The following is a 12,406-nucleotide window of genomic DNA, read 5'->3' as shown; positions in this document are numbered from 1 at the left end:
TAAAATTCAACATCTTCTTGCGAATTTGGTTTGGAGCAATAGAGAATATCCAATTTGAAATAAAGAGATCAATCCCAAAAGCTGACATAGCTCGTAAATACAATCTCCAATATAAGCGGCATTGAACATGGAGCGAGGCTTCTCTACTTTTGGTGGACTTGGCAACCATCTCTCATACCCCATATAAGTATTCCCCCAATTCCACTGTCACATTCAACGTACGTATAAGTCGACAAGTTCTCAAGAAAACACAATATATGCATGTTTATATCCACAAAATCCATTATTTGAAGGCCCAATAAGCCACATAATAATAATAATAATAATAATAATAATAATAATAAATAGCTCATAAACCGGTGATTACCTTGTCGACTGATTGGTGCGTCTCGTTTAAGGAGGTTTGAAATCGATATGTTCTTATGGTTTCTATTAGTTGAGCTGGCGGTGGATGTTGTGGATGAGAGAGATTCTTCCGGCTTCTTGGGATATGTACGGTGGGGATTGTAAGAAAGTCATTGTTGAGTGTCTGCTGATGAAGCTCTTAATGGCTGCGCGTACGAGTGCACGGAAAGAGTAGCGACCTTGAATGCCACAGGATATTGGCTGTGCCTGTGCGAGGTGGTTTACCGAAACGAAGCGCGTTGAGTTTTATCTGAGAGGTTTACTAAAAGCATGTGTGATGACAAGTGGCAAGGCTTGAAAGCGTGTTCCAGGTAGGGGAGATAAATAAATAGCGTTTAGCGTCCTACTGATTATTCGTACATTAAAATTTGGGTCTCTAAAATTATATTTTCAACACCTAAGTCAACATAAATTTTATTGACAATTCATGGTTATTGACTGCTTGAGGGAATGTGATTATAGTGTCCTTCGATAATTCGTAAATAAAAATTTGGGTCTCCAAAATTATATCCTTAACAACTAATTTAAAATAAATTTTATAGACAACGAGTGGCTATCGACTGCTCGAGGGAATATGAAGAACCAAAAATCCACAAAAATCATATACCAATAAAGCATGACTATCAAGTGCTCAAGGGAATATGACGAACCAGAAATGCACAAAAATCATATACGAATATTGTAAGCTCCATGACTAAAAAATCATTGCTAAATGAAATATGAAATAAAAATGTCAAGTAATCTGAGAAATTGTTCAAGGTAAATCAAGTATTATAAGGCTTCTTCCTAACTGCTAAATTGTTCACATTTAATGTGCTACAATTATAATCGGACCACCCATGTTCGACTAGTAACTCATACGCGTTTTGGCGGGACGTATGGTATGCGCTCTTCTTAACAAATATTCTGCAAAAAATGGAAATTATTTGTCAAAGCACTTGATGTATTAATCAAGAATGAAGAAGAGGCATAAATTTGCTAGTACGAACAAAAATGCGATAGTTTGTAGTTCATTTACTGAAAAACAACACTCTATAACAACTATGGGAGTTGATGAATATCTTTTCTTCACAAAGTTAAGAGATCAACAAAAACACGTTTTGCCAAGCTCGAAATTAAAAACTAAGTTACTTTTAACTAACATTTTGTTTGGATGACTTGCTTTTTTAAGGTGACTTCTACATTTCCAATAAAATACGTAACTTATTTTTTCAACATTCACCAATAGAAAAATTATACTTAAGTGAACTTTTTAAGCTTATTAAAACATGCTCATAGTCAAGATTTCAACAACTGGAAAATAGCATACCTGCATTTCATGGGGAAGTGCTTCAGAAACTGCAAGAGTGTAGCAACCAGGAGCAAATCTTCCTGAAAAAGGTTCAAAAGAATGATACAATCGGATCCAAATTATTGGTTTAACAAACACAAAGCTACTGACTATAAAAGGATATGCATAGCATAAATTAGCACAAGGAACAAAAGATTGCTCCACGAGGCAAGATTTAACATCTTCCCAAGTAAATTTCAGAAAACTTGAGTTCGCCTGGATATTTCCTCCCAGTTATTGGCTGGAGGAATGTGACTAGTACTCAAATGTAATTCTATAAGCTGAAGTTCATTATTTTATATTAATTTGGCACATATATAACTTGACATATAAAGATTTTCAAATTTAATCTCAAATCCCTTCCAGCCCTCATATTTGTTTTAGCTGGATAAGTGTCTTTTTCTTCAATAATGATACTAGAATAAAAAAGGGTTAATCATAGGAAGATACAATTCAAAGCCTTTAGATGAGAGAGCTAGACAGGTAAAAGAACCAAGAAATATCATAGACAAACTAGATAAAGCTCTTTAAAGAAGCTTGGCAAACGACTTGGGGGGAACGCGTGAGTAGGAATTGACGACAACTTAAAAAGTCCAACTTTGGCCAGCTAAACATGCATAACAAGCAGATAAAATAGTCCATTAAATTAGGCCAAGGCACACAACCTGGGTATAAACCCCAAACCTGCCTTCTACAAAATACTTATAAAACAAGATCAAGGAGTAACTACATCTTTCACCGAAATACAAAAATCTGATCAAGCAGTAGTGTTTACAAGTAGACAAAATATATAGAAATTAAAAATCGCCACTCTCCATGAACATGGAATCTGATAATGTAACTTTACTGATCAGGCAGTGTTTAGTAGAAAAAATATTTGAATAGAAAAGAAGCCCAATGAGCACTACAAAACAAGCTGCAAATGGAAAAACTGTTGCTCCTATATAACAATTGCAGCATGAAAACCAAAATTCCGAGTCCTGTTTTAAATGGCAGCACAAATGTAGGATATAACATATCTATAAAATAAATTTAAAAAGCAGCAAAACATAATTTTAAAGTACACCATTGAAACCCGCAAAAAGATTCATTAGAATTTTATTATATAAGTGCAGCATAAAGAAATGTGGATATTAGCAAAGGGCAATAACAACAAACTTAGCCATTGCCGCAATAGATTGAGGTTCATCTATATAATCCTTGATCTAAAACCTAAACCTTATACTCATTTGATTTATGCACAAAATTTCAAATATATTGGTACCAATAGTAGCGAAAATAAAGGTAGAAGAATGATAACACACCAATACGGAGCCATCGGGCAGCCCAACTCCTAGTTGGGTCCATGACCGATATAATCCTGTATATAAAACACAACTAAAGAATGTTAGATACAGAAATAACATAAATATGCAAAGGAATGAAACAACGAAAAACTAGGCTGAATTCCCAATTAATTTGAGGTCGACTACCCTAAACCCCTTTTCATACCATTCATGTCACTGTCAACCTACCAAAACCCCACCATTCTACTTGGACTTGGGAAAACATATGCAGAGAATGAAGGGTACCAAAACCTGAGGACTTTTTCTTTAGAGAAGCAAGAAAAATAAAAGAAAAACTAAGAAGTAAAATGATGCCAATAACAAACAGACCCAGTAAAGTTAGGAGTGGTGCAGTCAACAACACGCTCATGATCGTCTTCCATCTGAAAGAAAGGGCAATTCTCGCAACCGGATTCCCGAAACTGCAACAATCAATCAAAATAGGAGTGCCATTATCATTTTTCTTGGTATTTTATTGACAAGAGAGAGAACAATAACTCGATAATTTTATCTTTTTCTTCTGGGGCGGACGGTTATAAGAGGGCGTAGGCAACCTGGTCGTAAGTCTTGACGAGACGGCAGCGAAGGCAGGCTCTAAGCTCGTGGCCGAAACTAGTAGGTATCTGTGCCGGTGGTGGTCCTCCGCCCTGATTTGCCATTCTCCTCCTCTCCCGCTCGCACTGGTGCTTCCCCCCTTCTACAACTACAGGCTACAGCATTCCTTTGAACAATAAAATTTTGGAAATTTTTGAAACGGGTCCTTCTATAGTTGTCAGAATGAAAATTTAGCTCAAACCCAATTTTTTTCATCAAAATACATTTTTCAACAGTAATTTGATATTATTTTAATCACACATTTTTTAATAAAATAATATTATATGCAAATCAAAAAAATTTCCTTATTTTTTAACAAGACATTTTCTATCAATACATTATTCAAAAATTCATTATTTTCCACCAAAATGGGCTTAAACATGGCTTAACCCCGTTGTTGTTTGGCTCATTTTCAAAAATTCGTATTTACTCTTCATTTTCGAAGTCCAAGTTTTCTTCCTATATAATTTTCGTACCCAATTCATAACATTTTTCCTACTTTTTAACTATTTATTCTCTAAAAAAAAATCATAAAATATATTCTCATAAAATCTTTCTCAAAAGTGTCTGCACTTCTAAGCCCATGTTCAGCTATGGACAGATATCAAATCATTTTGTATTTATATAATTTTGTGAATTCACTTATACTCTTTATTTTCGTTTAGGGTCCGTTTGATTGTAAAGATGGAATTGAATTAAATGGAAAACGAATTCCGAAGAATTAAATTGCCTAAAAAATATTTTTTCTGGGAATTTTAAATTATTGTGTTTGATTGGCATAATTTTTTACATGAAAAATGTTGAAATAAAAAGTGTTTTTTAGTGTTCGTTTGACTTTGTTTTAAATGAAAATTATCAATTAAAATAATAGAATTTAATGGTATTGGAATGAAATTTGTTTCCATAGTAAAAAAAAAAAATTCAAGAAAATCATTTATCTTTTGGTATTCGTTTAACATTGTTTTACATAAAAATTGTCAATTAAAGGGAAATATTTTTTTACAATAATTCTTAAAATTTGTTAACTTTGCCAACATACAAAAATGAAAAAAAAATATATATATATGCTACAGCCCCTAAAAACCAAGAAAATTTCAAAGTTCAAGAAAAGCAAGAACTTGAATTTCATGGAAAAAAACATACCCATCAAACACCTTAAAGTTGGCAAATATTGTTGAAATTCTATTTTCCATGGAAAATTTATTCTAATTCAAATAGTTTATAAACCACTGTCAAATTAATCTCCCGTTTGGCCCCCTATAAAACTTTTCAATTTAATTTAATTTTTTCTCTCTCTTACTTTCAACCACACAATTTTCAATAAAATAATATTCCACTCAAATCGAAAACTTTTCAACCACACAATTTTCAAAAAAACACTATTCCCCCATTATAAATTTAAATAATGGGGTCCAGACGGGGGGGTAAATGAGAATGTTGCACCATGCATCCCAAATGACACTGAATGATGCTACACGTATATTAGAATGTCCATAATGGAGTTACCCTTCACATGAAGAGGGTCCACCGCATTATGTACAAATAGCATATTCAATAATATTTTTGGAGAATCGTCCATCTTTGATTATTGGTAGTACCATTGGTCCCTAATGCAAATAAATGAGGAAAGGGTCAGTGCGGTGCGGGATAGGACAAGAAACACCGATCCCTGCACACCGTCCCGTTTAGTATCTCTTTATGATGTTTTCAAATGCAATTAAGCTTAAAAACAAAATTGATAATAAAAAAATTTAAAAAAAAAATTAGTGGTTGATTTATTTCAAGTTGAAATTGCGATTCAACAAGAGTATTGAGAATTTGCTAAACTCCATCACGTAAAATGTGAGAGGAGAAAGGACGGTTACCAATTGGGACCGCATTGCCATCTCGTCCTTATGGCAGAAGGAATGGAGATCTATCAAGAAAAGGTTGAGGTTGAGGTTGAGGTTGAGGTTGAGGTTGAGGGTGAGAATGAAAGAGCATTGAGAAACTAGGAGTTAATCGATTTTAAGGAGTTAATTGTTTCAATGGTTACTGAACTTAGGTTCATGTCTTTAATTGGCCACTGAACTTTAAAATGTCGAGTTTTAGCCACTGAATTTTGAAAAATATTAAGTTTTGGTCACTGAACTTAGGTTCATGTCTTTAATTGGCCACTGAAATTTAAAATGTTGAGTTTTGGTCGGTGAACTTAGGTCTATGTCTTACATTGCTCACTGAAATTTAAAATGTCGAGTTTTGACCACTGAATTTAAAAATATGTCATACATTACTCACTAGCATAACTGTTAAATTTTGAAAAATATTGAGTTTACAGTGAATAATATACAACATTTTTTTAAAATTCAGTGAGTAATGTACAACATTTTTTAAAGTTCAGTCGTCAAAATTCGACATTTTTTAAAGTTAGTGATCAAAACTCGACATTTTTGAACTTCAATGGCCAATTAAAGACATGGATCCAAATTCATTGACCAAAACTCGACATTTTAAAGTTCAGTAATCAATCAAAAACATGAACCCATCACCTAAGTTTAGTGACCATTGGAACTATTAATTTGATTTTTTAAGGGACTATAACTTTTAAGTTTAAAATATTTAGCCCCTATTTGGTATGAATTAGAGATATGATCCATAACTCTTCTACCATTCATTTTATTAATTTTGATCAAAATTTTAGCTTTTGTTTGAGCCTCATTTTTCAAAATTTATTTTCAATTAGACATTCTTAAATAAAATAATTTTACGCATAAAATGAAAATCATTTTTTTAAAACTTTTTAACCATGCATTTTTCAAAAAATCACTGTTCAAAAATACATTTTTTTTTCTCAAAAGTGTACTCAAACATGGACTTAATTCCCACGAAACACAATGTTAGATTTAGCAAGATTTCAAATATCACATATTATTGGTTTAAAAAGTTATAGAAGCCGATGTAATATAGTGGGGAAAATTTTATTATTTTACCCCGACTTGGTTATTCTCAATGGTTACTTCAATTTTATTTTGTTATTCATGTTATTCATCTATTCAATTGTAATTTACACTAATAAATTTTATACATCATTAGATTTTCAATTTTCACATCTTTCAATAATCATTGCTAGATAATGAGCTTTTCAAATAATAAATTTGTAATTAATTATTAATATAAATTCCCACGGATTTTGCATTAATCATCACAATGTTTATCACCTTTCCAACAATTTAACATTTTTCCCCCTCGAAGAAACCATCTAATATTTCTTATTTGAGATTAATAATTTAACATTTTGAATGCTCTATTTGAGAAATTCACCTGACAATTTTACTTTTGTTGATTATAAAAATTGACATGTTAATTAAGTTCAAGGGAAAAATAATCGAGTAATTGTTGAAATATCATAAAGATTTTTATTTTTTATTTTTTCCCATTCAGAAGTGTTTTATGGATAACGATAAGTTCTCAAAAGTCCTTGATTGGTATTGCGAAGTTTGCTATGGTGTTTCACTGTTTTGCAAGGAATCGATTGAGCTCAACCTTTTATAGAAGACCTCATTCCTATTCATAATCGCAAAAATAAGAGTATGTCATCCTTAGTCATGTTGGAAATTTACTTAAACATGCACGGCGGAAATAAAAACAATTTCAATTCCCATCAGGATTTATCTTTGTATTTAGATAAGAACTGTGATGAGAATTATACAATTTCTTCAATTTGCAAACTCTTTTGCGTTATCTTTGTTCCAGCAACTTGAATCTGCCTCCCACAACTGTCCAATTGTCCAGCCTCCAATGAATTCCATACAAAGAATAGACTGCAACTGCTAGGATTTCTCCTCTTGTGCTAGCAAGAATTATGAAAACTCTATAGATCTAAAACCTTAGCCATATATTTATTTAAGCCCAAACGGGCTCGGTCCAGTCCTGTCCAATATTTAATTAATCCATTTAATTAAATTCGGTCCGTGAATTAATTAATCCAATTAATTAATTCGGGGCTATAAATAATCGGTCCAATTAATTAATTTATCCAACGATTGTTAAATTAATTAATTGGCAATTTGTAATCTTCCAATTTTCTTTTGTGTACGAACCATCAGATTCCCGACCACGATACCTAACAACGTGAAATATTATTTTGATCTAATCAAAACTGATAAATTAAATACCCTTTTGATTTATCACAAATTCACACTCGCCGTCCCGAATTAACATCTAGCAATGTATCAGGACAACTAGCTATTGAGTTCAGTTGTTTAGGTCATCATTTATCCTAGGACATGATTTGTGATCTATGCCACAATGATCTTTTACCAAATAATCATTACTTTCACCTATTGGTAGATTATATGATGCTACCTTCAAAGGTGCTACTTGTCTTGTACAAAGTTATTGTTGTGAGATGCTGACATTATCATGACACATATTTTCAATCGGATAATGATTATTTATCTTGGAGACGAGGACACTGTGAGCGACACTGATTGTATGGACTTATGGCCAACCTACATTGAAGTTTTTTTTTCTTTTTTCTTTTTTTGGGAAAATCTCATGCTCGAGTAATTTAAAATCAGTTCGGAAAGGGCTTTGTGATTGTATTTTAAAGTTCGATCCTAACAACTTTCATATTAACATTTTTTTTTGGTTGCAAAACACTTCGTCCTTGTCGGTTTCTATTCCGTGGAGTGATCTTATTTTTGATATTCATTTTTATGTTCTTAAATTTATATTGTATCTAAATATAAATAAATAAAGTAAGTCATTGCTTGAGCTTTATTTTCATCAAAATGCATTTATTTTTTATTTATTCTTTTCAACCATATATTCTTTAATAAAATAATAATACGCATAAATCTAAACTTTTTCTTTATTTCTCAATCACACATTTTTCAAAAAATACTATTTCAAAATACATTTTTAACAAAAATAGGGCTCAAACAACGGCTAAATAAACTGATAGAGTTAAAAAAATTTAGTTCCTATCTCTCTCAAAATTTGCAATGACAGGGAAAGCTATCCAAACTGTGATAAGTATTGGGCATCCATATTTTCCTCAATCATTCTTGATAAGCTATTTGACAAATTGAATTAAAAAATAATTCCGAACCACATTAAAAAAATGAATTAAAAACTTATTTTTTGTTATAAAAGAAAAAAAAAGAATATAAGTTAATTGTTATAAAATTGAAAAAAAAAACAAAAAATAAGAGAATAAAGAGAAATCAATAGACTTGTGTATGTTTTTATTAAGAACCAAAGCCATGCATTTATAAGACAGAATCGGGGATACAACAGTAATCATTTTTAGGGTTGTAGGGGTGTAATTGTCATTTATCTCTAAACCCTAATAAACTTTTCTTTTACAACACTCCTCCTTGAATGACACATTATAAAATATTTGTCTCATTAGAACATTGTTTGATAAAAATTCAAAAGGAAAAAATCAAAAGGAAGGAAAAATAGTACAGTTATTTTGGAGTAGTAAAAAAATACCGTCTCATTAAAACGTTGCTAAGAAAACCTAGTGGGACAAAATCTAAGCGAAGGAAAAAGAGTACAGCTACTCCCCCTGATATTGATCACTGAAAATCTTTTAGTCGATGCATTCTAATCTCTTAAACTAATTTCTTGAATGTATATTTTGGCGGTACTTTTGTGAATAAATCGATCACATTATCACTTGAGTGAATTTGTTAAATATCGATGTCATCATTCTTTTGAAACTTGTGCGTATGAAAGAATTTTGAAGAAATATGTTTCGTCCTATCACATTTGATATAGCCTCCTCTGAGTCGTGCAATACAAGCTAGATTGCTTTCGTACAAAATTGTTGGACTATCATTTGTTAAAGTTAATCCACATGAAGTTTCGATATGATGGGTCATGTTTATCAACCACACACATTCTCGCCCTACTTCATGAATTGCAATAATTTCATAATGATTTGAGGATGTAGCTGTCAATGATTGTTTCACAGATCTCCATGATATAGATGTTACTCCACATGTAAACACATATCCTGTTTGTGATTTAGTTTAATGTGGGTCAGAGAGGTAACATGCATCTGTATATCCTACTAAAGCAGATCCCGATTTTTCAGAATAAAATAATCTCAAATCAATAGTACTCTTTAGGTAACGAAAAATATGTTTAACATCATTTCAAAATCTTTGAGTTGGTGTAGATCTATATCTCGTAAGGAGATTTATAGAAAAGGCTATGTTGGGCCAAGTGCAATTCGCTAGATAAGTTAATTCTCCAATTGCACTAAGATATGATACTTTAGGACCAATAACCTTTTCTCCATTTGCAAGTGGACGAAATTGATCTTTTTTCACATCAAGTGATCAAACAACATAGGTGATACCAATGGATGTGCATTATCCATATAAAAACGTTTTAAAACTTTTTCTGTATACGTAGATTGGTGAACAAATAATTCATCAGCGAAATATTCAATCAACAATCCGAGACAAAATTTGATTTTTCCCTAATCTTTCATCTCAAATTCATTTTTCAAATAATCAGCAGCTTTCTTGAACTCTTCGGGAGTTTCAATTAAATTTAAATCATCAACAAAAATTGTAATCCAATATTTGTTTCTTTATGAAAACATATGGGCGGACATAGTCATTTTCATAACATTCATTCAACAAATATTCGCTAAGACGATTATATCATATGTGTCCAGATCGTTGTAACCAATATAATGATCTAAAAATATCATTTGAGTTATGCTTCAGACATATTAAATCTTTCGAAGATAACATTAATAATCATGCTAGAACAGTTGACTATCACGTATTTCAAATTTCATGTATCGTCAAAATAACATGATATAAACTTGTGATTTCATCCATGATGATCTTTGCGAAATTCACTATGTTGAGAGTCATGCATTACATAATACGATTTCATTTTTCTCATTTCCTTTTCGTATAAGCATATACCTTTAGATTTTCGGACTACAAGTCCAAAAATTTCGTGTTTATCTAGTAAATTCAATTTAAGATTTTGTTTCCTTTTATTTGATCAAATATTATTTCGATCGATATATTTCAATGCATTTATTTTGATTCCTCGCGATTCACATATGATACTGTATATCATGTACAAAATTATTGTCGACAACTTTTTCTTTTCTCATTCGATTCTATTTATTTTCATATAGTGACATAACTTATTTAGATATCTCAATTTTCAACATATCAGGTACCTGAACCTCTTCTGGGGTTCTATAATTTTTATGTCTAAATACTCATTAATAGTATATACCTCCTTAATGAAACCATATTTGTTAATTGTTCCATTTTCATTTGAAATTTTTTGTATTAGAATTGAACACCATCACGCTTCAGGCATGCCATAGATATATCAAAAATAATAATATTAAATTGTCCCTTAAGACATCAATTCGTATTGAAGCATTAAAAATTGGTGCGTAAAATATTGTTGATTTCTTTTATTAATAAATGCATCTAAATAAATCATCCTTCGAACTTCTGGTTCAAATGATATTTAGCGAGGATTTAAATGATGGTACATTTTTACATTATTTTTTCAACTTCTTAATTCCCCCCTAATGCTGAGAGAATTGTCCAATCAAATTGACAATCATTTTTCAGTGTTATAAAATATCGCCCATTTGAAATAATAGTTCAAACTACGTACTTATTCTAGCATTATTTATTTTCCATTTCAGTGTATTGTGGTGTTCAATTTTTACATTTACTACACCATAAAAAATAATTAGATGGAAAAATTAAGATCTGACCATAAGTTATTTATAATATGGAGAACTGTAATTTTGGCATGATGCGTAATAGAGTTCCCTAAATAAAAATGGGAAATACTTTATTTTAAATTAAATTAATTGAAGGCTTTTAACAAACAATAGTGTTAAACCATTTATCGACATCTCAACTAACATTTATTAAAATATTGAGATTTATGTCCACTAGCATTAACAAGATACGGTCTTGATTATATAATCTAAAAATTATGCTCAAAATTTGAGCAATAATTTCGCAAAACTTCAAGTTGCGAACACGATGCAATCATCTAATGTTTGTGTCAAATCTATTAAATACAAATAATATTTAGATAGTTAACATGGTGGGTAACAAACCCCATATATCACCCTAATTAATTTTCATAAATATAGAAAATTCAATCCCTATTTTAGCTAGCGATATTTAATGATCAATTGTCAATAAAGAAAATAAATAATATATAGGAATTCATTAGATTGAAAAATTTTCTGATTCTTCATTTAATATCCATTAAATTTTTTTAATTTCACATCATTATTGATCTAGTGATGGTCCAACTGGTCATGCCAAATTATAAAATCAAATTGAACTTCTGATTCAATATATAATTCAATTATTTAATTTCAAAAAATATGATTAAATGTTATATAATCATATATCATTCAAATAGTCAAACTAATCAATATTCTAACGATATTAATTATATGTTTTCCTTTAAGGATAAACGTGAATTCAAAATAATATATTTTTCAAAACATGTATTGCTTTAAAAGCACGTTATATTTTTTTTATTATTACTGCTCATTCAAAAGTAATATGTCAATATTCTTCTGAAATATTGAAAATTATAATTCAAGCCCTTCGCGAGCAATCAAATATTATTATAATAAATTATACAATAATTTACTCTTCGAGTGTAAAAATATAATTTATGTTAGATTATACGTAATTATACTTTTCGAGAGCAATTAAGATCTAATTAGAATAATAATGAA

At 30.7% G+C, this 12,406-nt stretch overlaps 1 protein-coding gene across 1 annotated transcript; it reads right to left on the bottom strand.

Moving 5' to 3' along the window:
• Positions 1–1,074: 1,074 nt before the first annotated feature.
• LOC111405099 (transcription elongation factor SPT4 homolog 1-like) lies at positions 1,075–3,797 on the bottom strand. The gene is made up of 5 exons (XM_023033819.1): positions 3,615–3,797; positions 3,391–3,482; positions 3,040–3,095; positions 1,715–1,776; positions 1,075–1,311 (listed from the first exon to the last, which is right to left on the bottom strand). The coding sequence occupies exons 1-5, from the start codon at positions 3,717–3,719 to the stop codon at positions 1,300–1,302; spliced, it is 327 nt and encodes a 108-aa protein (XP_022889587.1). The 5' UTR covers positions 3,720–3,797; the 3' UTR covers positions 1,075–1,299.
• Positions 3,798–12,406: the final 8,609 nt, after the last annotated feature.

This window comes from Olea europaea, chromosome 12, assembly GCF_002742605.1.
Source record: "Olea europaea var. sylvestris chromosome 12, O_europaea_v1, whole genome shotgun sequence".
NCBI classification, from domain to species: Eukaryota; Viridiplantae; Streptophyta; class Magnoliopsida; order Lamiales; family Oleaceae; genus Olea; species Olea europaea.
Note: the sequence above shows the minus strand (reverse complement) of the source record. Positions and strands in the feature narration are given on the sequence as shown.

What these genes read in the sequence shown, in the direction of transcription:
- LOC111405099 (XM_023033819.1), bottom strand. Translation starts at nt 3,719, where the DNA reads ATGGCAAATCAGGGCGGAGGACCACCACCGGCACAGATACCTACTAGT. An exon ending in ACCACTCCTAACTTTACTGG is followed by an intron (nt 3,096 to 3,390) that starts GTCTGTTTGTTA and finishes TTTTATATACAG; the next exon opens with GATTATATCGGTCATGGACC. An exon ending in TGCCCGATGGCTCCGTATTG is followed by an intron (nt 1,777 to 3,039) that starts GTGTGTTATCAT and finishes AACCTTTTTCAG; the next exon opens with GAAGATTTGCTCCTGGTTGC.